This window comes from Maniola jurtina, chromosome 7, assembly GCF_905333055.1.
Source record: "Maniola jurtina chromosome 7, ilManJurt1.1, whole genome shotgun sequence".
Taxonomy (NCBI): Eukaryota; Metazoa; Arthropoda; class Insecta; order Lepidoptera; family Nymphalidae; genus Maniola; species Maniola jurtina.
Genome location: NC_060035.1, coordinates 14,275,962 through 14,303,627, shown reverse-complemented (window position 1 = coordinate 14,303,627; position 27,666 = coordinate 14,275,962). Strand labels below are relative to the sequence as shown.

General features: G+C 37.7%; 1 protein-coding gene and 1 long non-coding RNA gene across 2 annotated transcripts in view; one reads left to right on the top strand and one right to left on the bottom strand.

Moving 5' to 3' along the window:
* Window positions 1–27,666, top strand: part of LOC123867096 — a 308,948-nt gene that overhangs the window by 20,863 nt on the left and 260,419 nt on the right. The window contains exon 2 of the mRNA XM_045908973.1: window positions 26,339–26,561. Within this exon, the coding sequence (XP_045764929.1) occupies window positions 26,495–26,561 (67 nt within the window). The 5' untranslated portion in view covers window positions 26,339–26,494. The remainder of the gene's footprint in view (window positions 1–26,338; window positions 26,562–27,666) is intronic.
* Window positions 1,266–27,666, bottom strand: LOC123867114. The gene is made up of 4 exons (XR_006796331.1): window positions 27,656–27,666; window positions 22,186–22,189; window positions 17,148–17,156; window positions 1,266–1,344 (listed from the first exon to the last, which is right to left on the bottom strand). It is a non-coding gene; the product is annotated as an uncharacterized LOC123867114 (long non-coding RNA).

Here is a 27,666-nt window from a genome sequence, read left to right as displayed (position 1 = left end):
GATGCAAATAGCTACGCGTATTATGGCGTTGACATTCGCAAAGATAGGATTTTTGAAAATTCATTGCCTAAGGGGGTAAAATAGGAGTTTGGAATGCAGTAGTCCACACGGATGAAGTCGTGGGCATAGGCTAGTTCATAATAATTGAGAATCTTTATTTTAATAATACTATGTACTTATGTAGGTATTGCAAAACAAGTTTTGTGGTTTCTAAACTACGATTCTCTCAAAAATTTAATCTCAGTTTCTCAAAACCTCATTTCATTTATTACTTACCTACCAGATGTTGCCTGGGACTGTGTTCATGTGGATTTAAATTATTTTAAAATCACGTTGGAACTTTTTGATTTTCTGGAATGCCGAATGAAAAAAAAAGATTCCGACGAATTGAGAACGTCCTCTTTTTTTCGTAGTCGGTTAAAAATAACTTAAGTAGGTATGTCTGGTCCTAGTATGCAAGCTATTTCCGCACCATTCGTCGAAACCAGTTAAACGGCGTGAAAAGCTTGATAAAAGTCAGGCAGACAGATAGAGTACACACTGGCGCATTTTCACATTAAAAATATAATAAGTAAGTATGGAAGTATAGATTGATATTTGAAATTTGTAACTTTGAAACAAACAGAAAGTTACAAGTGTAAATTAAAAATTTATAACACCCGCGACAAGTGAAGGTCACAGTAACTAGAAAAGAGCTGATAACTTTCAAACGGCTGAACCGATTTTCTTGGATTATAGCTAAGAACACTCTCGATCAAGCCACCTTTCAAACAAAAAAATAAATAAATTAAAATCGGTTCATTAGTTTAGGAGCTACGATGCCACAGACAGATACACACGTCAAACTTATAACACCCCTCGTTTTGGGTCGAGGGTTAAAAAGAAGATCAGGAAGAACTGGAAGGTGAGAGATTGTAAGAAGTTCAAAAGTGAAAGAATGTACCTAAGATAATATAAAAAATCATTTCCTCTTGCCCTTAAGATAAAAGAAAAACGGTTTTCTATTATACTTTTAATCAGCCCGCTCTATAAGCCGATATAGATGCTTAAGCGAGTAGGTAGAGGAATGAAAATCGATTTTCATCTCTTTTATACCTTTTTTATCAAAGTTTATCCTGCTTGCCTTCATTCTTGCTTTATTGGTAGGTGTATTGGGTCTCTACTCTCTGTAAGTAGGTACTTATAAAAGGACCTGACTGACTGACTGATCTATTAACGTACAGTCTAAACCGCTGGGATTAGAATTTTGGATAACGGATGTAGGTCACCCATCTATTAACCGACTTGGGTCATCATTGCTTAACAATCGCGATCGATTGATATGCGTTATCACAATTATTATAGCTATTTGTTAAGCCAAGGTTAAGGTTAAGCCAAAACCTACGTACCTACCCATGATTCTAGGTAAAAGTTTTCTTGACAGACACGAATAGACAGACTGGCAGACAGACAAAAAAGTGATCGTATAGGGGTTCCGTTTTTCCTTTTGAGGTACGGAACCCTAAAAACATAATAACGAACAACCAGAGTAATTAATTAATTCGCAAAGAAAATATGAAACATAAGAAACGAAATGAAACATAACATAATACTTATTATCTATTCTAAAGTTTTATATAACAAAGGAAGAATTTTGTAACATCTTTTTTGTATAATTATTAAGTATCCAACTTCTTGAAAGAAAAAATAAACAATCCATTTAAAGTCGAAACAATTGCAGCTAATTTTATAAGGAATACATTTACGAGTGAATATCGACCTTGTTGCATTTCAATACGGTTCAATTTGATGCAAAGTAGTGAAATAGTAGTTGCTAATGAGCCCGCAGAAGTCAAGACGTTAAGTTATAAAAGCCTTGTAGAGGTTTCCTTTTTAGGGATCCGTACTTATAAAGAGCGTAGTACAATAAAGCTTATTGAAAATACAGTAGCTAGCCTTTAGCTAGAGCAATTTTGCCATTTGTAAACGTCGTCGTAGACTGTCTTTACTGAGAATTCAGTCTTTATGAACGAAAGTTATATAAGTATATAAGTTACCTGCCTACATAAGGAGTTACCTATCCCATATTGAATGAATTATTATTTATGATTACTTAAGTACTTATGACACTAGATTTGTACATAAATGCCAATGTAGTTAAGAGATTGTTCACAGTATAGGTAACTAGCTGACGCCCGCGACTTCGTCCGCGTGGATTTAGGTTTTTCGAAATCCCGTGGGAACTCTTTGGTTTTCCGGGATAAAAAGGAGCCTATGTGCTAAACCAGGATATTATCTATCTCCATTCCAAATTTCAGCCAAATCCCTCCAGTAGTTTTTGCGTGAAGGAGTAACAAACATACACACACACACACACATACAAACTTTCGCCTTTACAATATTAATGTGATTATCGACACTATGGACACCACGTATTTTCTCAATAATAATAATTTATTGTTCCAACCATCGCTTATTTGAATTTTGGTTGCGCAAGCAACTGCCCTGCCTGTCTCTCAGACCACTTGCACTAAAGGCGCGTACATAATATGAGTCATTGCTAAATTAGTGAAAAGAACTAATTTTTTCCTACTTGTAAGTTCACTGTACACAGTAAAAACCAAGTAACTTTCAAAAACAGCTTAATGCGTATCCTTACACTTATTGAGGCGACACTCACGCGATGGTATCCTGCATGTTTGACCAGCTTAAAATTTAAGCTAAGTTTAAACCTTCACTCTCTTTATCTACACAAATAAATCTAAAGAAAATATCCAATCGAAGATCAATCTAAAATATCAAGACTATAAAAGATTCCATTTAACCCCCAGTTAACTTCATACCATTATCCCAATACTAACCTTAAAGATTGCCAACCCTTAGATAACTTTGACGAAATAAGGAAACAAAACAACACTGATCATATCGGTACTAAAGCTACTATGTATAGGAAAACTGTGAAATAAACTCTAAGTTTGTCGATATAAGGTGCAAAATTACTTGTTAGTAGCAATAGTACTTGCATCGTTTACAAAGATATAGAGGTTTAGGTCAAAGGATAAATGCGTATTCTGATACATTACGTATCGTGCGTCGTGTTTGGGCTTTGTTAGAATCACCTATTGGAAATAGATTGAGAAACCAATAACGATTCAAGTGTATACAGTGAATATATTGAAGATTCTATAAGGAAACTAAAGGGGCAATATGCAATAGGTATCATAGGGCGCAGTTATTAATTTTCAAGATATTGAATTGTATTTAGGTACATAAATTAAAGAGGGTTGAAAACTTTTGAAGACCATTGAAAACTTAACGACCCGTATGCAAATTTGCGCGATTATTTTAAAGCTTTTTATTTAAAAACTATTAATAAAATAACTTCAATCCATCCATACTAATCCATACTAATATTATAAATGCGAAAGTGTGTCTGTCTGTCTGTCTATCGGTATGTCTGTCTGGTACCTTCTCACGGCCCAACAGTTTAACCGATTCTGACGTTTGGTACAGAGTTAGCTTATATCCCGGGGACGGACATAGGCTGCTTTTTATCCCGGAAAATCAAAGAGTTCCCACTAAATACCCATCCACTCAACCGATTTGTACGAAAGGTACCGAGGTAGATTCCATGTTATTGATATATACGACTTTTTATCCCGGAAAACCAAACAGTTCCCACGGGATCTTCAAAAACTAAATCCACGCGGACGAAGTTGCGGACATCCTCTAGTTAATAATATCATGTGTTTATGGGTTTTTAATGTTTTCTCGTGAAATTAAAACACTATAGTCAATTTAATTTAATAGAATCTAGGTTAATTTAATTTGTAAACATTGTAAAGACGTCAACGGCAAGCTCGCAAGCAAAAAGAGAAAGTTAATTTTCAATTTCACACAAGTAACAAGTTAAAAACTTAGTTAATGCCTGCGTTTAGCGGAAAATCTGACGTGGAAACTCGAGGCGCATGATTGATCATGATGAATAGCGAAATTAATGATTATGCGAAAAGCCTAATTGAATAATGGGAACTCAAAGTGTGCCAAGGTTTTTTAGGAAACAAACTATTAGGTTAATGGTTTTCCAAATATTAAAATGAGGTAAAGTCTGTATACTAATATTAAAATGAGATAAAAGTTTGTAATGAGATATATATATGTACTTACAAACTTTACTTTTAATGTCTAGAACTATTGAACCGATTTTGAAAATTGTTTCACCAGTAGCAAGTTACGTTATTTCTGTGTGAATAGACTCGTCTCTTAAGTTTTTTTTCTTCCCGATTTTAACATTTGGTAATCCTTAATCCACGTTGGACATCGTCGCTGACGTATCATCTTTTTGCATAGAGATAGCTTGTATCTATGATACAGGGTGTTTGGTAATTAGTATATAATGGCGACACGTAACCATGCTATTTTGATCTGGTAAATACAAGGCTGAAGTATAATGACGAAATAAAATTATAAAAATTTCCATACAAAATTAAAAAAAAAAAAATATGTCAAAATTTTCATGACCCTAACGTGCCCTAACTCACTGAGATCGTTGGCCATCTTTAGATAGGCCAAGGTCAACGATCTCAGTGAGTTAGGGCACGTTAGGGGCATGAAAACTTGGACATAAGAAAAAAATTTGTATGGAAATTTTTATAATTTTATTTCGTAGCTAGTAAAAAAGCGCGTAAAATATAGAAGCTAGCCTTTAACTAGAGCAATTTTGTCGTAGACTGTCTTTACTGAGAATTCACTCTTAATGAACGAAAGTTATATAAGTACCTATATAAGTTACCTGCCTATATAAGGAGTTACCTATCCCATATTGAATGAATTATTATTTATGACTACTTAAGTACTTGTGATACTTTTGTACATAAATGCCAATTTAGTTAAGAGATTGTTCACAACATAGGTAATTATCGACACAATCGACATCACGTATTCTCTCAATAATAATATTGTTCCAACAAAAAAAAATTGTATGGAAATTTTTATAATTTTATTTCGTCATTTTACTTCAGCATTGTATTTATCAGATCAAAGTAGCATGGGTACGTGTCGTCATTATATACTAATTATCAAACACCCTGTATATCGTTTTATCTACTAAATGATAATAATATCATCTAGTTAATAGTAGTTAATAACTACCGAATTTCGTGTAATTTTAATTCAGAACATCTTCGCCCATATATAAGGGTGAAAAGCTGTTCAGATATTACTTATTCCTTTCAGCAGTCAGTTTCTAGTTAATAGAGGTAATCGATTTCGCTCGACATAAAACCGCTCTGTTACTCGTGTAATATCCAATGCGCTCACTCCACCTCTGGCTCGCGTAATCAGCTTAACTCTGCTCAGATGAAAAAAGGTAATGGACTGAAAAACCCCGCTCGCGTCGTTTTATATCACGCGATAAAATCATCGGCGACACCGATACTACGCGGGCTTCTATTTATGGTTTGTGTAGCGTAAAATTATTCGCTTTTTCATCAGAGCATTTTCTTTTATACTTACACTTCTGTTACGATTTGATTTTACTCCACATTTATATACATGGACACACTTTCTTTCTTTTTTTTTTTATTGAAAACTACTCCATTGCTTACTAAAATAAGTTGTTTTCGTATAAGAAAAAATTTACTTATGTGTATTTATGTGCGATTTCTTTCCGAAAGTGGCCTATAATTTTACTTTATTTATCCTCAATCAACATAAATATCTACATAATTATGGATCTATTATGGAAATTCTATTAAGGGCATTTTTTCTACGCTATTATTTTTGATCCCTGTATTCACAACTCTGCAAAATGTTTATCGACATCGTGTCGTGTAGCATGAAAACCTTTGTCTGGTTCAATTTTTTATTCAATAGCGCAGAAACGATATTTTTTTATCGAAAAAGCTCATATGTTTTTGGTCGTCAGTTAATTTGGGATGATAAATAAATTTTTACGAAGTTCATTTGATACTTTAATGCAGTGGATGCCTCAATGGATAGTAGGTTTTTATAATAATTTGATAAAATGATGCAGATTCAAACTCACTGAGCACTAGGTACTTCTCTCTTTAAGTTGCATAAAAGATCTATTTATTCATTTAAACAACTTTATTGTTAACAGATCTAAAAAGATTCTTGAACTTTTAAATCAATCTATCACTTTTACACAGACCGATTGAGGAGTTGAATTTCTAATAAATTTGTATTTTTATGCCAAAAGAAAATCATATGTATAAATCTATGAAAATCGGTTCAGTAAAAGTAATTGGAAAATCCATTGCAGGATTTAAAATGAATATACGAAAGTGAAGCAAAATAAAACTGTTTATTCAGAAAATGAGACTTCATTTAAATTTTCAACGTAGTTATACGCGTAGGTACTCCGTTTTGATTGCACCATTCTTTTTCGTCTTGACAGCTGAATATGAAATTGGGCAACCGACCAATAGGTACGGCTATGCGCACTTCAGTGATTTTTCACAATTTCTGTAAATAGCCCTGTTCACAATAGCCAAACGTGTTCTAACAATGGTCAATGCACTATACAGAGCGATTTGGCAAGTGCGGTCATCGATGACCGCGATTGCCGACTTCTGTGGGTTTTCATACAAACAACTAAGAATCTTGCCGTATTTCACAAACATCGTTTTAGAATCTTATAGGTACATACTAACCCAACGATCTCGGCGAATACACTCGGTGATATTATACTAGACCACTTGGCCTTTTGCCGAGTGCAGTTAAGTAGCGTTAACTGGCTTGACGACGTCAATAGGCTAGCACACAAACAGTCAAGGATCTGGCGCGATTAGTAAACGCTGATCTAACGTACTCGTCAAATATAATGAAAAGTGTATCTTAGTAGGTCATTTGGACTAAATTTGGCACATGCAGTGCGCTTTCTTTTATCATCAAAGGAACTAGGCGGGATACACAATTGCTGGCACTTGTCGAATTCATGGCCAATGTGTACTGGAGCCTTTATCAATGCCGAGAGCACGAAGTTTATAAAACGCCAGGACCGAATTCACGACAAAACAAATCAGAAGTCAGCGCAAACAACCGACAATAAATCTTTCCGGCAATTTTAGATGCGATCTCGCAAATCGTGCTACCTGTTATCATGCACGTATTACGAATTTGGAATGCTAAATTGACAATTGGGTAGAGTGCATGATAAATGAGGATCCCGATTTATAAATCAACAATTGTGTCAAGGGAATTTGGCTTCGTTCATGGCGTCTTTCGATTTCGAAAAAGTTTTTAGACTTCTCTATATTTCGTTACAGCTTTTCAGTGGTTCAGTATTCTTGGCTTCTATGCTAGAAGCAATATTACCAAGCCATACTGTTTTACCAAGATGTACAGTTTGTAGAGTCATGGCTTATAGGTAGAGTTATTTGATATTTATACTGTGATAAATATGGTACAGTCAAGAACACTTAAAAACTATATACTTTGGACTTGGGATAGGCCACATAGGCTATGATGCGCAGCACAAATCGAAGCTCGGCTAAGGGATTGGCTCTACTAGAGATCTTATAACTTTTTAACAATGAAAGCATTATGAACTTGTGAGTCCTTGGTAACCGATTTTACATGAATAATTTTGGCGCTGTATCATCTTTCTTCTTCTAAAAGTGACTGGTAGAATTTTTTTATAGGTTTATAGATAGACTGACTTATTATGTTTTATAAAGCACAGTTTTCTTCTGAACTACTGTAAATCACAGCAAACGAACCTTGTACAAAAGTCGGACTTTAAGTTAAACAAAAAAGTCCATGTTAATCTTTCCCGAGTTATTATTTTTTCTAAAGTCCGACAGAAGTTCAGCACTAATTGACTGCAATATACAACTCTCACAAAACAGTCTACGAATCCGAGAATTAAACTTAATATAAACTAGAACACTTAAAACAGCGGGAGGCGAAAGTCAAAAAGTCCACTTAAGGCGGCGCCGCGCGACTTCGCAGATAAAACGTTGGAACATGAGACATGGCCGCCAGGAACGAATGACTTGAAATATTGCTATTATGTGCAGTGATGTTTTCAGACTTTTGTGAATATAGGACGTACAAGAATGCGTATTTATGCCATAGAGAGATTTACGTTGCTTTCGTAGAAAGTAATCAGAACGATTTTTTACAAAACAACATAAAACGGGACTATCTTTAAGATAGAAAAGGAGAAACTGACTGACTGACGTTGTCCACGTTATTTTTATCGATCCATGATTTATTATCCACGTTAGGTTTGAAACTCATTTCCTCTGCGAGCTGGAGACCTGTGACACAAGGACAGACAGATAAACAGCAAAATGACACAAATAGGGCTCCGTGTTTAAGGTGCCCACGCACTTGAACTGAACTGCAACTGAACTGCGCCCCGCGGCAGCGCTCCGCACGATATTTTCTCCAGCCGCTGCAGTTCAGTTCGAGTGCGTGGGCACCTTTAGAGCTGGGACACACCAAACGCGTATGCAGCACGTACACGTGACCACGCGCGTAGTGACGCGCCTGAATCCATAGACATGACAGCACGCATTACGTCTACGCGAACGTTCACGTCACGCAAGCGGTATGCCATATCTCATACAGTTCCATGCACAACGTCATGGTACGCGCTACGTCTACGCTTACGTGCTGCATACGCATTTGGTGTGTCCCGGCTTTTACCCTGACGTTAGAGCCTGTGAAGCCTTAAACAGCCACCTCAATTATTAAGATGTCACTAATAGCATTATTTAAGCAGCTAAACAAACATTCAAAAAAATTTTAATGAGAACTGATTTAGAATTTATATAATACTAACTGATGCCCGCGATTTCGTTCGCATGGATATAAGTTTTATAAAAAACCCGTGGAAACTCATTGATTTTCCGGGGTGAAAAGTAGCCTATGTGTTAATCCACAGCCAAATCTGTCCAGTAGTTTATGCGTGAAAGAGTAACAAACATACACACAATCTTTATAATATTTATAATATTAGTGTGAAGTGTGATGTGATTGTTTATTAAGGGGCATGAGACCGGCCTGCCCGGTCTAATCTAAAGTATCGACTATTCTCACAAATTAGTCGATACTTTACTTTATATCTTAAACTGGACCTTTTCAAGTAAAGATTTTTATTTAAACCTGTGAGGATGATATTGCCACTGTCGCAAATAAAATAACCATAAGCCTACGTTGTCGTATTAGGTTACAAATTGCGAAAAACCAAATTAAATTTGAATTTCGCGGGCAGGCCGGTCTCATGACCCTTAATTATAATTAATAAACAATTATTTAGTCATATAGTTTACCGTACAGTAGACTTTAATATCAATTAAAGTGAAGTATATTCAGAATACTGGTAAAAGCATCCGTTCGCAGTAATCTCGGAAGGTGCTGGATGGATGTGGATTTCATTATTCTCTGGAGCATCTCGACGTGGGAGCGCGTTCATTAATCTATGTCAAAGGTACGCTTCGCACTTGTAATTAGCGAAAACCAGATATGAAACCCCGAGTTCGTGTAATGTTTTTTGAAAAATTATTATTGTATCTTGGAAGTGTCATGAAACTTGCTGGATTTATTATCCATGACATATTTATTCAAATACTCTTTGTGTATTTCCGGTATTCCATAAGTATATTTTGCTCAAAGAATCAGCATGGCTGCTTAGCGCAGAAATGCAGGCATTATTTCATCAGAGTTCATGTGGTGCATATTTCAGTACTAAGAATGAGAGGGATGTTAGCACCATCGGATGTATCGTAGAAATGCGTGAGCAACGATTACCTCAGTGCAGACTTACGCTAAAGTTATCAGCAATACTTCGGTGCGTCTGATGTGTCCGAATGTTTGCTGTCGTATAACATTTTTCACATTGTCAAACCTCTCGTAATCGGAAAAAAGTATTTTTAGGTTCCGTACCCGAAAGTTGCCAACGATGCCTATTAAGTAAGCCATCGTAGTCGGTCCATCTATCCGTCCGTCTGTTTGTTAGTGGGCTGTATCTCATGAACTATAAAAGGTAGAGAGTTGAAATTTGCACAGTGTGTGTATTTCTATTGTCGCTATAACAACAAATATCTACTTAATAAAAATTTCGAAATAGCCAGCATGAAAATTAAAAAAAAATTGAATGTATAAAGAATAATATAAACCTTGTGCGAAGCTCTCCGTGTGGGGCTCCAACTCGTTTCTTATTATTCAACTAGCTGATGCCCGCAGCTTCGCCCGCGTGGATTGGTCAGATCCCCTGCAGCATCAGGATTGAGGAGTTGGACTCCAAATTTTTTATGAAACAATGTCGCAAAGTTCCTCTATCGATTAAAAAAGAAATGACGCAAATCGGTTCAGAAATCTCGGAGATTTCGGTGTACATAGGTAGAAAAACACAACTCCCTTTTTGAAAGTCGGTTAAAAAAGTAGCCTATGTTACTCACTGGTCAATTCTCTACTTGTCTGTGAAAATCCCGTCAAAATCGGTTCAGCCGTTCCCAAGATTAGCCTTTTCAAACAGACAGACAGACAGATAGACAGACAGACAGACAGACAAAAATTTTAAAAACGTGTGATTCAGTTATAGTATCGTTCAAATAACCATATGACCTTAATATGCGGTAGTTTTTTCGAAATTACAGACAGACACTCCAATTTTATTTATTAGTATAGAAGTATAGATGAGCATGTTCGTAAACTGCACCATCTCTTACTATCATAATATCGCAGTAGCTTCCTCTAATCACAAACTACAACTGCAAGCAGATATTTACGATAAGAAAACATTCGTTATCCACTTTAAAACTTGTAAGTGCTCGAGCTACGATGTTTTCCTTCTAAAGCGGGTGACGAGTTATGTAAAAACCAATGGTGCGTGCCTCCAATCGAGGTCGGGGGGATTAGGTATTAGGTACTTAATGTATTTTGCCCTGGTACTAAAATTGCACAGCAACACTCAAACATACTTGAAACTTTACGACACTGGTACTAAGAGCCACTTTAGATTGATGGTGCTCGAAAATTAGTCAATGTGATGCTGCGATGCCCCGAAAAGTGCAGCGGTAATCTTTTAGCTGATGTATGAAGCTCAAAATACTACATTAGCATGTACCTAAAGGTTGTAAGGGTAATTAATCAGTGCCTAAAATCTAAATGTGTCATAGTACAAGATTGTCAAGGACTTTGATCTTCAGACCCTGATGAATTTTGGACTAGAAGACATTTCGAAGGTTCTCGAACGCTATCCAACCGATTCGGATTCGGCTGCTCTCCTTATTCTTGAAATTGGACCTGCTTAGCTCTTTCTTATTTAGCATTTATTTCTGGCGCAGTAATTTATAATCTTGTTTTTCTTAGAACTTTTCACAGAACTTGTTAATCAACTAAAAAGTAAGCTCTTGCCAATACATGCGATTGGGAAAGCGACGAATTGTCGCCAGAAAGAACTAATTCTCCTAATTAAATCTCCTCGCCTCGCCTCGATAGCTCAATGGTTGAGGAGCGCGCCCGAAATGTCGGCGGTTCAAACCCCCACCCGTTGCAATATCGTCGTACCCACTCCTGGCACAAGCTTTACGCTTAATTGGAGGGGAAAGGGGAGTGTTAGTCATAGTTAGCATGGCTAATATTCTTTTTAAAAAAATTAAAAAATTTAGAATTATTGCCTTCGTTCATTTACAAACAGGTCGTTAGCTAATTTATTTGCAGTTTACTTATGAGGCCCATAGTTAGTGGCCACGTTTCCGATGGCTATACGCACTGTAGTCTTCAAGCACTGAGGAATTTTGGACGAGAAGACATCTTGAGGCTTTTCGAAGTTTGAACGTTATCCAGCCGAGTTGGATTCGGCGGCTTACCTTATTCTCGAAATAAAACCTACATAGCTGGATTTTGACTTCAAGAAACTCTCTTATTTCGCATTTATTTCCGACGCAGTAATTTATCTATGTTAATATTAAATCTTGTTATTCTTAGAACATTTCACCGAACTTGTTAATTAACTAAAAGAGCTCTTGCCAATACGCGGGAATGGGAAAGCGACTAATTGTCGCCAGAAAGAACTAATTAGGAATTATTGCCTTCCCTCAGTTACAAACAACGTCGTTAGCTAATTTATTTGCAGCAGCGGCAATGGCGGTAAACGCTTGCTCTTTCATTAAACGCGTTCCACTTGACCTATTTCACTAATACACGACTTTGACATCCGTTTCATCCCCTAAGGGATAAAAAAACATTTCTTTGGTGATGAGTTTTAAAAGCTTTTTATTAGGTTGACTTGTTCGTAGGTTGCCATTTTATCGAAATTAGTTATAACGCGTACGCCGTACAGTCTGAGGAAGGACTTGGTATATTTTGTCAAAATATGTCATATCGGTTAGAACGTCCGCCTACTAATCGGAGGTCGGGGGTTCGATCCCGGGCACGCACCACTAACTTTTCAGTTATGTGCGTTATCTAAGCAATTAAATATCACTTGCTTTAACGGTGAAGGAAAACATCGTGAGGAAACCTGCATGCCTGAGAGTTCTCCATGTTCTCAAAGGTGTGTGAAGTCTGCCAATCCGCATTGGGCCAGCGTGGCAGACTATGGCCTAAACCCTTCTCATTCTGAGAGGAGACCCGTACTCAGTAGTGGGGCGGAAATGGGTTGATCATGATTTGTCATATCAAAAGCTTTTTTAATGTATGTGATGCAGGACATAATGCTGAGCTGTACATCCATTTGGGGTGGTGTCACAGATGAAAATGTAAATTTGTATGCTTTGTTTTTATCTGTGACACCAACAACAAATAAATGCATTTTTTCTTCTTTCTTTCTTTTAACCGACTTAAAAAAAGGAGGAGGTTCTCAATTCGTAATCTTTTTTAATGTATGTTCCCCGATTACTCAGACGCCTGGACCTATTTCGTTTTTTTTTTTGTTTGAAAGGTATAACTTCCCAGGTGGTCCCATATAAATTTGGTGGGTGAAGATCTGAAGAATATCTTCGGAGATGGAAAACAGAATTCTTCAATGGATAAGAGTAAATGGCTCGCGATCAGTGTAATAGCTTAGACTGAGGAATAAAAAATCAAAGTGTTCTTACAGAATTTGAAAAACCTAAATCCGCGCAGACAAAGTTGCGGTCATCGTTTAATATACCTATAATGTACAATTTTTGTAGACAGTAAGTGCTAATATTCTTCGTACAAAAGGTATTCAAAAATTCAGTGGATACGTCGAAATAAAAATGTTCCCCGAAAGTGCAGTCATCTTTTTCCCCGAATTAGCAACCTTTGTGGCGATGTAAAAGATGTGAAAGTCTAGCTTTAAAAGCCTTGGGTGGGAGCCAAGAATGTTAAACCGCGGTCAGGTAAGCCACGGAACCGCATATAACTTTAATACTTATATCCCGCATAGATATGGAGTGTTTGAGTATTTCTAAAAGTGCAGGCCGTACTGTAGTTAAATTATGTTCGGTACCATTGTATATTTTTATAACGGTACCTATTTCCTGATGGAACGAAAATTGCCAGAAGAGATATTTTTAGGGTTCCGTACCTCAAAAGGAAAAACGGAACCCTTATAGGATCACTTTGCTCTCTGACTGTCCGTCTGATTTATCGTGCCAAATGTAAGGAAAAACACCCGAGTACGGAACCTTCGGTGCGCGAGTTTAACTCGCACTCGGCCGGTTTTTAAATACAAGTCATACTTCTAATGTAATTAATTTTGTGGTACAGCTTTGATTACTAAAACTTTGCTCTAACCGAGTTTCAAACTTTGGTCTCTAGCCGGGCGTGAAGTCTAGCATACAATTCGTGTGATTGCCGTCTTATAGGATTAATTTTAATTACAAACATATTTTAATCAGAAAGATCAACCCATGGCCAGTCCACTACTAAGCACAAGTTTCCTCTTGGAATGAGAAGGGTTTAGGCCATAGTTTGCCACGCAGTCCCAGAGCGGATTGGCAAACTTCACACACCTTTGATAACATTAAGCGGCATTTACATCACAAAATTAGTGGTACGAAATTAATTTCACTATCAATTGCACGCGTAAGCGTCTAATTTTGTGATGATTACGAAATTAGACGTTTACACGTGAAATTGATAGTTAAAATAATGTCGTGAAACTACAAGTACTTTCGGCCACTAATTTCGTAATGTAAATTCCGCTTTATAATGAACTCTCAGGCATGCAGATTTCCTCACGATATTTTCCTTCACCGTTATTAATCCCCGACCCAAAAAGAGGGGTTTTATAAGTTTGACGTGTGTATCTGTGTACCTATCTATGTATCTGTGTATCTGTCTGTGGCATCGTAGCTCCTAAACTAATGAACCGATTTTAATTTAGTTTTTTTTATTGAAAGGTGGCTTGATCGAGAGTGTTCTTAGTTATAATCCAAGAAAATCGGTTTAGCCGTTTGAAAGTTATCAGCTCTTTTCTAACCTGTAACCTTCTGTAACCTTCACTTGTCGGGGGTGTTATAAATTTTTAATTTACACTTGTAGAAAGAATACGAGTGGGCTTGTCTAATACGTAATCCACACTTAGATACAAAATAGGTGGGTATATGATATAGGTCCGATACTTGAGTAAAATAAACTAAGTGAAGGATTTATCGGGAAGCCATTTCTGTAGCGGCGTAGTATCGGGATCTCAGGAGGCCGGCTGGGTATAACTGATACGGCCATAAATCAGGGCTGTATTAAACTGTATCTCGAGGAGGCTAATGATATCGACATTTTATTTATAACATACTTATTAGATCATCCGTTTTCGCTTTTATGCTTTTTTGCTATTTTAGGGTTCCGTACCTCAAAAGAAAAAACGGAACCCTTATAGGATCACTTTGTTGTCTGTCTGTCCGTCGTGTCTGTCAAGAAACCTACCTATAGGGTACTTCCCGTTGACCTAGAATCATGAAATTTGGTAGGTAGGTAGGTCTTATAGCACAAGTACAGGAATAAATCTGAAAACCGCGAATTTGTAAAATGTGTTTCAATTTTCAAAATAAGATAACTATAACAAGTGGGGTATCATATGAAAAGGCTTTACCTGTACATCCTAAAACAGATTTTATTTATTTTTATAGATATTAGTTTTTGAATTATCATGCAAAATGTTGGAAAAATACCCGAGTACGGAACCCTCAGTGCGCGAGTCTTACTTGCACTTGGCCGGTTTTTTTCTTTGACGTGGCAGAAATTTAACCTAAATATACCTAACTAGCTGACACCCGCGACTTCGTCCGCGTGGATTTAGGTTTTTCAAAATCCCGTGGGAACTCTTTGGTTTTTCGGGATAAAAAGTAGCCTATGTGCTAATCCAGGATATTATCTATCTCCATTCTGAATTTCAGCCAAATCCGTCCAGTAGTTTTTGCGTGAAGGAGTAACAAACATACACACACACACACACACACACACATACAAACTTTCGTCTTTATAATATTATAGTGTGAAGTGTGATGTAAATGTAAATTGGACTTTGATTGTCTACCAGAGTCACTGTTTTAGAGTTTAAGACTTATTTTATCCGATAATTTCACGGACTAATCTACGGATAATAACCGAAAAAAAAACTAGTCATGAACATGCTCCGTGGGTGATTTATCTCCCTCTTAGTAGGCATATGCATTCCGATCACATTGATGCTAATTAACTTCATAGCATAGTTTTTATTATTTCTGAAATCAGTACGTAATGGGTGATTATCACGAAAATACCGGTTTTGTCCGCAATGGCAGCGCGGAACCGACCTGCAGGCAACGTTCTGTCTCTGACATTATCACAGTTTAAAATAAACTTTTTGCGCCAATTTTGCGGTCTCTGACACATTACAATTGGAAAATATTATTGCTTTCTGATTTTTATTGTATTTTCAACAATACTAGATACTAGGTAGGTAGGTATATAATTTGCGATCCATCCGTATCTATCTAACTAAGTACATATATATTTGGAGTTCTGTGAACTACATAATAAAGATCATCTGCCGCATGTATGATCGCACGAAAGGCCCGACCAGTTTGTCTGTTTTTTTGCTTTGTTTGTAATAGTCAGGACAAAGTTTGTATATTTGAAAAATCCACCGGAAAGGCTGGAAAAACCGTCAGAAAAAGGAGTGTATCTATTGTTTTGTTTTCTTGTTTTCAGGGTTCATTTTTATATATGTGTTGTATATATATGTGAATTTCTGAACTGAACTTCTTTGAACTATAACTTCTAAACGCCTAGACGGATTTGAATATAGGTATTACGGGGTAACGTTAGAATTCTTACATCATACCGAGTGACACTGGCCATAAATTTATTACCAAAAAAATTATAATATGGTGGCTGAATGTCGCCATTTTTAAATGTGAAGATTTATTTTTAGCTCGCTTTTGGCAGGGCAGTTGTGTTTGTTTTAAATTCTTCTTTCTTCTTCTTTCTTAACCTTTGTTAATCCATTGTTGGACATAGACCTCCTCACGTGCACGCCATTTCTCTTGGTGTTGTGCGAGCCTCCTCCAAGTTTTTCCCGCCAGCTTGGTAATGTCGTCTGACCAACGGGAGGGCTGTCTTCCAACGGTACGCGGCCTCCATTCCAGCAACAAACGAGTCCATCTGTCGTTTGTAGTCCTACAGACATGCCCTGCCCATCTCCATTTCAACCTTTTTCTAAATTACGACTTGTTAATAATAGCGCACTACTCGTAAGCTAATTTGGGTCGTTAATTGAAATATGTAGTTAATCTAATCTTTTTATCAGGCTAGATGATTTTTCCGCGATTTTATTAAAGAAGTTTTGGCATAAAACTAAACAATACAAAATGATAAAATTTACTTTAAACGATAAGTTAAATGTACGACATATTTTGAATGAAACAGCGAAAATATGGTGCAAAAAGTATTCATATTTTAATGCATAATTATTATTATTGTCAGAGTCAGCTGCAGATCTGTTTGGCAAATTAACCGGAACTTTTACGATAACGCCACAGCACTTTTAAGCTTATATAATTTTATTACGACATTTAAAAGCAGCAAGGATTCATTCAAATTCAGAATTAAAAAAAAAAAGAGTTTGGATGTTGTTTGGCATAGTCCACCATGCCAAATGCGCATAGGCAGACTTCACACATCTTTGAGAATATTATGGAGAACTATCAGGCATGTAGGGTTGGCTTTAATGGCTTTTACTTCACGCCACACGTCTAAGCACTTCGCCAATGTCACGTAGAATTCTTCAACATTAAAGCAAGTGATATTTAATTCCGTAAAACGCTTATAACTCTGAAAAATTGAAGGTTTGTGCGTGTCTGGAATCGAATCTCTGATCCTCTGAATAGGGTGCCAACGTCTAATCCACTAGGCTATCACCACCCTTCTAGATCTTGAATCAGAAGATTCCAAGGTCAGACAAGGTTATTGTGATTTGAAATTAACCATCGTCGTCGAATCTTATCGTCGCTGGGGTAGACGTGTTTTGGAGTAGAGACCGCGTATCACCAAGTGCAATGTGGGACGAGCTCCAACCCGCTGGACTGGTGACCTGAAGAAGATAGCGGGAAGTTGGTGGATGAGGAAGGCGGAGGATCGTGTGTGGTGGCGCGCTCTTAGGTAGGCCTATGTCCAGCAGTGGACGCAAACAGGCTGATTGATTGATTGTCCAATCTTATAGTTCAAACCAACAATAACTTTCGATAATAAAGCCCTTGAACCTATATTATCGAATTAAAACGGATTATTCTGAGCACTGAGCACAAGGATTGACATCAAATTAAAATCTATTCGAGGTCGGGAGCAATCCATTAATACCGGCCCGGGGGCAAAATATGAAGTGATTCGGGCGATTTCCTTTTGAAATATCGGTCCGATAATGTTTTTTATCGAGAATGATCGCGAACTTTTATTGGACAGATTAAGAGGTTACGGGGTAGAGTATCTGGGAGTAGAATGGGTTCGGCAGTGGAAGTTTCAGATTGTTATCTATCATGAATTTGCAGCGGTGCGCTCTTTTATTTGGTCCGGTGGAAGATAAAGTTTAAATTTAGTTCTAAGAGTTTTGTTGTTTTCGAATTGCATTTTAGAGTGTACTCCTTGAAAAAATACTTTTGAATGAGAAAAACAAATACATAAATTAGCTTTAGCAACAATGAAACTATTCTTTTCTGCTTTAGATTAGCGCTTGATTGCTATCAAACTTTTGTACAAAAGTTATGTTGATAGAATAGCTATAAAAAAAAGATGTTTGTTTAGAAAATACGTATCTATTCGTTTGCGTTGATAAAGAAAAAGTGATGTTTAATTACCTATAGAAATACATATAAGGAAAATTATAGCAATTTAAAAATCTGAAGAATTTAGTTCATACAAATTGAACATTCAGCATTTTCCTACAGCATTGGTCAGTATATTATATATCTAGGTCTACACGAGCCGAGAACACGAAATCAGAGTATGAGCACACCTCCGTTATCAGTTCGCTTGTATACTGATTTACTACAACTGGAACACCAGCCTGCCTGTACAATTTTGTGTGTAGAGATAACATGAGAAGATAGGTATTATCTGTGCAGTAGCCATGCCATTACATTATTGTAATAATAATTGGCGGGGAGGAGTGAGTGTCGCTTCTTTATGTAGTAATAGTATTATATAGTACATGCTAATACCTACAATATCTACTACCATTTAACAAATCAAAAAGCAATAAACAATCTTAATACCCACCCTATACTAGAAATTAATGTACACCAGTGTATCGTGTAAGATACATAATAAAGGACACATTGCAATCACTACGTACTTACAACGTCCACGCAATCACAATCAGTCTCAGCGATACATATCAATCTACCACTTGACTGAGCACATCCGAGTCGAACTCTATCGACAATAAGCCAACCGATATTATGTCGACACAATACCCGACCCGGGTATAAAATCCGGGTATAAACCGGTCATAATGTCCCCGGAAAAGTTAATTAAATAGCTTCCCCCGATCTGCGGAGACGTTTTTCAATTGATAGACATTGACGGATGGGCAGGATACGGCTCGGTAGATAAATTGGGAACATGTAAGACCCTTCTCGGATCATCGTTTTATCTATTAGGGACTTATATTATGTTATTCGTAGTAGTAGACAATGGAGCGTCTTTATAATCCGATCTACCTACCTATTCAATTCCCTTGTTAATTACTTATTGTAACAATGTCGTCTTTATTTAATTTTAACTTGTCGACTTTATCAGTGAACGTTATCAACTACGGTGTGGAAGCCTGCATGAAATACTTATTCTCAAGGTGTAGGAGTTTTATCGATCCGCAAATTGGCCAGCAAGGAGGACTATGTCTTAAACTCTTCTCGTTCTGAGAGGAGATCCGAATCCAGACGGCACAAGATTGCGGCGTGGTCCCTATATATACCTTTGAAAGCAGTGGATGTCTATACTATACCAGTTCTATGCATAAGACATTGTCTCTATTTCAAATTAGTCTTTAGACTTATTGCATAGATGTTTAAGTTATATCCTAGACATCCTAGAATAAATATTTTTGTTCTCATTAAAAAAATCCTTGTCGATTTTTTTTTAATTCACTGTCGATGACAAGAGGCTTTAAGGCTTATAAAAAACTAAAGTTGTTGATATAATGAAACTTTTTTTACATTTCGTAATAAGAAACATAGTTGTATATTTGTGTGCAAACCTGGCCACATGAGTGATGTCATATTGTTCGTAAGCTGCCGTCTATATCTACTACCCTACGTCAGTGGTATGAAAGTTTGCGATACCAATTGTCTTATATACTTATAGTGGAGTAAACGAAGCATTTTCGTCGGAAGTCCTCAGAAACAGCTCCGATTTTGATGTTTTTTTTTTTTAATTCTTGTTTTTTATACATTATTTAAAATCAGAAACGTTTTGAAGCGGGGAAATAATTTTTAGTATTTTTTTATCCATATGTGCGATATTTATACACGAAGTCCAGAAAAACGCTACCTTCTCTTTGAGAAGTTGTAGAGGAGGTCAAATGCTACAAATGACCTCTGAACACTTATGGGAAAAACCCGCCCGTTTTTGAGTTATTGATCGTTTTCAGAAATATACGTATTTGTTTCTTTTAAAATTCATTAAAAAAAAAGCAAGGCATATTGCCGACTTTTTATTTAATTTTTAAGTACAAGACATTTCAATTAGTAATTGTGAATACTAAAATAAAAATAATCTTTGTAGGTTCCCCAGTTAGGGATCCAAGACTGTACCAGTTTCATAATTTCTATTGGGTTACTTTGCCAAAAATGCTATTTATTTTTAAAGTTACAGAAATTTTTGGCCTGAAAATTATTTGCAAAGCTTCTACACATTCTCAGCTATCTAATGATGTACAAAACTTTAAAATAAGTTGAAAATTAGCTAAAAAAATGATAAAATAATAGCACAAGGGAGAAATTTCTTAACGCTTAAATTTTAAACAAATCGTTCCTATCGATCAATTGAGCTATCCCGTGGCCGATTTTATGATCAGACTTGACCAGATCACATATTCACAGTAAACTGTTACCTCTTTCTAAGTAGAGACTACCTCTAAACAAAGAAAAAACGATTTGTTTAAAATTTAAGCGTTAAGAAATTTCTTTCTTGTGCTATTATTTTATCGTTTTTTTAGCTAATTTTCAACTTATTTTAAAGTTTTGTACATCATTAGATAGCTGTGAATATGTAGAAGCTTTGCAAATAATTTGCAGGCCAAAAATTTCTGTAACTTTAAAAATAAATTGCATTTTTGGCAAAGTAACCCAATAGAAATTATGAAACTGGTACAGCCTTGGATCCCCAACCGGGGAACCTACAAAGATTATTTTTATTTTAGTATTCACAATTATTAATTGAGATGTCTAGTACTTAGAAATTAAATAAAAAGTCGGCAATATGCCTTACTTTTTTTTTAATGAATTTTAAAAGAAACAAATACGTATTTTTCTGAAAACGATCAATAACTCAAAAACGGGCGGTTTTTGCCCATAAGTGTTTAGGGGTCATTTGTAGCATTTGACCTCCTCTACAACTTCTCAAAGAGAAGGTAGCGTTTTTCTGGACTTCGTGTATAAATATCGCACATATGGATAAAAAAATACTAAAAATTATTTCCCCGCTTCAAAACGTTTCTGATTTTGAATAATGTATAAAATACAAGAATTTAAAAAAAAAAATATCAAAATCGGAGCTGTTTCTGAGGACTTCCTAAGATTGGCTATTTTACGGCTTTATTTACTCCACTATTAAATGAAGGTATTTTTGCTAGTAGAAACGGCGTGTTCCAGAAAAGCTACCTACAATTTTTTACCTTATTATATTTTCCTTTCTGCACAATCTCGTCCCATCGATCATTTCCGGCGTCACGCGTCAACGCGGCGCTATAAATTACTGATCTTTTTTATACATACAGTCTACAAGATATCATTTTTATAAAATTAAAAAAAAAAACCATATTTTGGTAGATGCCCACTGTTGAACCTGGTATGATGACTCTAGACTTTCATACTATAAAATTATAAGAAAATAGGTTGTTTAAAATTTATCATAATCGGGTCAGTAGATAACTGTTATTATGTAGTTTATGTTCCTTGGTAGTTTGTGAGACTCATTAGTTTCTCGATGTTACAATATTAGTGGTATTAATATTATTATGTTACAATATACAGGCGCTAGTGATGTGGACATTTTTCATGATAAATTAAACAAATTTAAAAAGAGAATAGTTTTAAAAGAATTTGTACTTTAGGTTAGTGTTAGATTAGTGTTATTATAAAGTATACACCTGTAATTGACAACCATACTGAAGTTATTTTGTAATTTTTTTTTTGTCTATATTTGTATGGAAGTTGTTGGTGTAATAATAATAAAATAATAAAATAAAAATAATGATCCTTAAAAAAAAAAAAAAAAAATATGGTTAATATTCCCCTTTCCCCACCAACTAAGCGTTAAACTTTTGAAGTATATATAACAAGAGTAAATTAAAAATTTATAACAGCCCCGACAGGTGAAGGTTAAGAGCTGATAACTTTCAAACGGCTGAACTAATTTTCTAGGATTAGGTATAGCTAAGAACACTCTCGATCAAGTCACTTTCCAAACAAAAAAAAAACTAAATTTAAATCGATTCATTAGTTTAGGAGCTACGATGCCACAGAAAAATACACAGACACACAGATACACACGTCAAACTTATAACACCCCTCTATTTGGGTCGGGAGTTAAAAGTAGTATTGTTTATGGAACCTTCGACCTTTCAGCCCACGATATAGCAGTTGAGCTATTAAGGCTTCTTTGTGGTTAAACATGGGGCGGAACTCGGGTGTTCAAAGAGATATGGGTCCGACCAGACCTGAGGGGGCTCCCTTGATTGTAATAAATAATTTAGACTACATTAAAGCCTTTTACTTTGATGACAAAATCAGAAACAAATTGTATAAAATTTTCACAAACCCATATTTATTGTGTGAATAACAAAACGCCTGTTCATGATTTTTAGCCGGACAAAAGTAAACTTTGCTTTAGAAAGTTTAATCGAAACGTCAAACATTTCCCTTTGATCGCTATACCTACGCGTCAATTTTATTTTTAGGGTTCCTTACTTGTCTAAATGGAACGCTATTGTTGAGACAACTATGTCCATCTAACTTGAACACATTAATATTCAAAATATTACGATTGGTGCGTTTTAGGTCTTTTTTTATACACCTGCCAATTCAATCAATCAGCTTATTTGCGTCCACTGCTAGACATAGGCCTTCCCGCAATCTTCTTAAGGTGGTCAGTCCACACTGCGCTTGCTGGATACGCGGTCTCCACTCCAGAACACGTCTGCCCCAGCGGCCATCAGTTCTGCGGCAGCCAAAGATTAGCCTTTAAAACTCTTTCAATAGCAAAAAGATTCTTATGAATTGAATATCTACTGACTATTCTGGGGGGGTAAGGGGGTGCACTAACATCTTAGCACCCCAACTGTCAACCTCACCTGCACGTGGTGCCCCCTGCGAATTAGCAAACGAGGCAATGACGACCGAAGAATGGCGGGATAACCATTCCAAATAGCACAGAATAGCACAAATAGGCTCTAAATAGCACAGACCAGGGACGGGCAGCAGCGTCACTGGTGCGAAGTAGCCTACAGCCCTGCGCTGACCAACCCGCCTGCCCAGCGTGGTCAGTATGGGCATCACTTTCAATGAGCAGCGCCAACAGACAAAGGCCCCCAGTTCCCGGCAGCCCTGCTATTCCCGACTACGGTAGCGGTCGCGGTCACGGCAGGGCAGGGGGTGCTAAGAATCACCGGGCTACGGATGGCTACCATACCAAACGACTCTATTTGGCAACGTACAACACCAGGACCCTGAGATCGGATGAAAGCCTAGCCGAACTTGAGGTAGAGTTGGACAAAATCAAGTGGCATGTTCTAGGATTGTCAGAAGTCCGTAGAGAGGGCGAGGATACTCTGACACTAGAATCGGGTCACGTACTCTACTATCGAGAAGGTGAGCAGACATCCCAAGGCGGAGTGGGGTTTCTGATCAACAAAGTCCTCGCAAATAACATCGTGGAGATCAGTAGTGTGTCGACGAGGGTAGCATATGTTATACTCAAATTAAACCACAGGTATTCCCTCAAAATAGTGCAGGTCTATGCGCCCACGTCGACATACTCTGATGAAGAAGTAGAGGCCGTATACGAAGACATCGTTGAGGCTATGGATAAGACTACCAGATCCTACTTCACGGTTGTTATGGGGGACTTCAACGCAAAGGTGGGAGCACAAGAATGCAACGAATCGAGGATCGGACCTTATGGAGTTGGTGACAGGAACCACAGGGGGCAGATGCTGGTCAACTTTCTAGAAAGGAAGGGTATGTTCTTAATGAACTCATTTTTCAAGAAAAGTGCCCATAGGAAGTGGACTTGGCAGAGTCCCGATAACATGACCAAAAACGAGATTGACTTCATCATGACGGATCGTAGGGATATATTCAGAGATGTCTCCGTGATCAATAGATTTAATACTGGAAGTGATCACCGACTCGTAAGAGGCTCTCTGAATATAGACCTTCAGCTCCAGAGACGACGTTTGATGGGGTCAACTCTTCGCCCGAGACCACGCCAACCCATAGTTGCAACAGAAAAGTTCCAATTAGAACTTAGGAACCGATTCGAATTGCTGGAAACCACCGACGAGGTTGATCAGAAATATGGCGATCTTGTGGACGTCGTTCGGGAAGTGGGTAGTAAATTTTGCCAAAAAGAAGGCAACATCTTTTCATCCAAGATCTCTAGCGAGACCCTGGATTTGATGCAGCAAAGACGGGAAATGTCCTCAACTTCGTCAGAGAGGCAGTCTCTAAACAAGCTCATTAAAAAGCGAATACGCTTCGATATGCGTGCTGCCAACACTCGCAATATAAAAGATGCGATTGAACGCAATAAGGGGGCTAAAGTATTCGCTAAGAGTCTTGGGAGGAGCCATTTGACGAAGTTGAGAACATCGGATGGCCGAACTGTTGCTTCGAAACCAGAGGTGTTAGCGGAGATCGAGCAGTTTTACGGGCAGCTCTACTCTGCCCATGCTTCGAAACCTGCACCCACCCAAACCACGAACGACCAACGTGCGAGACTTGTGCGCCACTATACCGATGACCTCCCGGACATCGACGTAGGTGAGATTAGTATAGCCCTCGGACAGCTGAAGAATAATAAAGCCCCAGGTGATGACGGTATTACAGCGGAGCTCCTGCGCGCAGGAGGAAAGCCAATTCTTAACAAGCTTAAAGACCTCTTTAATACCGTCATCAAAACTGGCACAACACCGGAAAAATGGAGTAGAAGTGTCACCGTACTCTTTTTCAAAAAAGGAGATAAGAGTCTACTTAAGAACTACAGACCAATCTCACTTCTAAGCCATATTTACAAGCTGTTCTCGCGGGTTATTACGAATCGTCTCGCCCGAAGACTTGACGAATTTCAGCCTCCGGAGCAGGCTGGGTTTCGGAAAGGCTACAGTACCGTAGACCACATCCACACGCTACGGCAGATTATGCAGAAGACTCAGGAGTATAATCTGCCTCTCTGTCTAGCGTTTGTGGACTACGAGAAAGCCTTCGATTCCATCGAGACCTGGGCTGTTCTGGATTCATTACAGCGATGCCAAGTCGACTGGCATTATATCCAAGTGTTGAGATGTTTGTATGACTCCGCCACCATGGCTGTCCAAGTTCAAGACCAACAAACGAATCCGATCCCTATACGGAGAGGTGTGAGGCAAGGAGATGTAATATCTCCCAAACTTTTCACCTGTGCCCTGGAAGACGTGTTTAAGGTATTGGACTGGAATGGTCGAGGCATAAACGTGAATGGCGAAAATATCTCTCACTTGCGATTTGCGGATGACATAGTCATACTGGCTGAATCGCTGCAACACCTTGAGGAAATGCTGATCGAGCTTAGCTGTTCTTCCAGACGAGTAGGTCTTGAGATGAATATAGACAAAACGAAAGTCATGTTTAACGAACACGTTACCTCAAGACCCGTCACCGTCGGCAATGTCAGCATCGAAGTTGTTCAGGAATATAACTACCTCGGCCAGATTATAAAATTCGGTAGAAACAACTTCGACAAGGAGGCTGACAGAAGAATCCAGCTGGGCTGGGCAGCATTTTCAAAGCTACGTCAGGTCTTCGAATCGTCGATACCGCAAAGCCTTAAGACTAAGGTCTTCAATGAGTGTGTCCTACCTGTGATGACGTATGGAGCAGAAACGTGGACACTGACAGTTGGCCTCATCCACAAACTAAAAGTCGCTCAGCGCGCTATGGAGCGAGCTATGTTGGGTATTACTCTCAGGGATAAAATCCGGAACGAGGAAATTCGCAGGAGAACAAAAGCGACCGACATAGCTCAAAGGATTAGCAAGCTGAAGTGGCAATGGGCAGGCCATGTCTGTCGCAGAACCGACGGCCGTTGGGGCAGACGGGTTCTGGAGTGGAGACCGCGTACCGGTAAGCGCAGTGTGGGACGACCTCCAGCCCGCTGGACCGATGACCTGAAGAAGGTGGCGGGGAGCGGGTGGATGAGGAAGGCGGAGGACCGTGTTTGGTGGCGCGCTCTTGGAAAGGCCTATGTCCAGCAGTGGACGCTTACAGGCTGATGGATGGATGGATGATTCTGAGAGGAGACCCGTGCTTAGTAGTGAGCTAAATACGGGTTGAAATGATGATAGATTCTTAAAGCTACGGAACTCACAAGAGTCCGTCAGACATTTGCCCAATTTTTATTTTATAAATGCAAAGGCCGCGGTCGGTTCTTTGGGCGATACTAAAAATTGGTTTCTTTGTTACAGGTGACAACAAAAGAGGACCCAGCTCAAAGATGACGTGCTGAAATATATAAAAAAAGAGAAAAATCCATAAAATATGTAAGGAAAATAAATCTGTACCGTGTAAATGGGCTAGCGTCTAGAGATTGGTGGTGACATATTATATTGTATACGGTAAACATGGGGACGGTAGCTGTGAGTGTGTTTAGGAGGGTTATTTCTATAGCCCTTCTTGGATGGATTACCGGTAAGTTATATTTTTTTAAAGTATTTTGTATGTATTTAATTTATCGTTGAATAACTTTATTGCGTAGAGAAAGAACAGTTACAAATGGCATTATTATGGAGTACATACAAAAGATGACGCACTTATCACTAAACACGTCATCTCTTCAAGGCAATCTATGATAGTGAGTTTTATAGCTGTGAGACGGGAAATTGCATTACAAATTACTAAAGTATATTTTGTAAATAATTAGGTAAGTACTAATTTATTGTTAACACAAAAATAAACATAACTACAAACATAAATATCCGCGCACACTTTTATACACATACATACACAACGTTAGTCCTACCCACACACACAAATTGTGTGCAGATAGGCCGGTGTTCCGGTAGTAGTTTTTTTTTAAATAAAAATAGTGAGCAAACGAGCAGGCGGGCCACCTGATGTTAAGTGATCACCGCCGCCCATGAACATATTTCCAGTAACAGAAGAACTGCCGATTCGTTGCCGGCCTTTCAGCAATTTGTTCGTCCGCCCCTTGAATAATCCCATGTTGTAGTCTAGTGGGAACACCGCCGATGGGCGTTGATTCCACAGTTTGCATGTGCGTGGAAAAATGGAAATACCTAGTAATAGATAAATAAATCAGTTTGTTTGTATGGAATAGGATTAGGAATGTGTGATTCAACCAAGAGTAACTTTTTGTATTTGGATAGGTAATTTCTACTGACGCGACGTTCCAAGATAAGTTATATTTTTTTATGAAGCTAATTATATTAAAATTATTTCTTATATCCGTAAAACTGAGCCTGCGTCAGATGTTAAGGCTGAGATAACTCCAATTTGATTGAGGATTAAGATTCAAAATCTTACAAAGAAAATGATAAAGTGGCATACAATTTCCTATTTCATCCTCAATTCCCTTTCGTAGAATTTTTTGTAATAAGTGAATATTTTTTTTTAGAAATACTAAATCATGCGCGCGACTTTGTCCGCTTAGATTTAAGCACTTCAAAAATCCCGTGGGATCTTTTTGATTTTCCGGGGTAAAAAGTAGCCTATGTCCATTGGTACAAAGATATTTACAAAATCATCTCTATACCAAATTTCACCAAAATCAGTT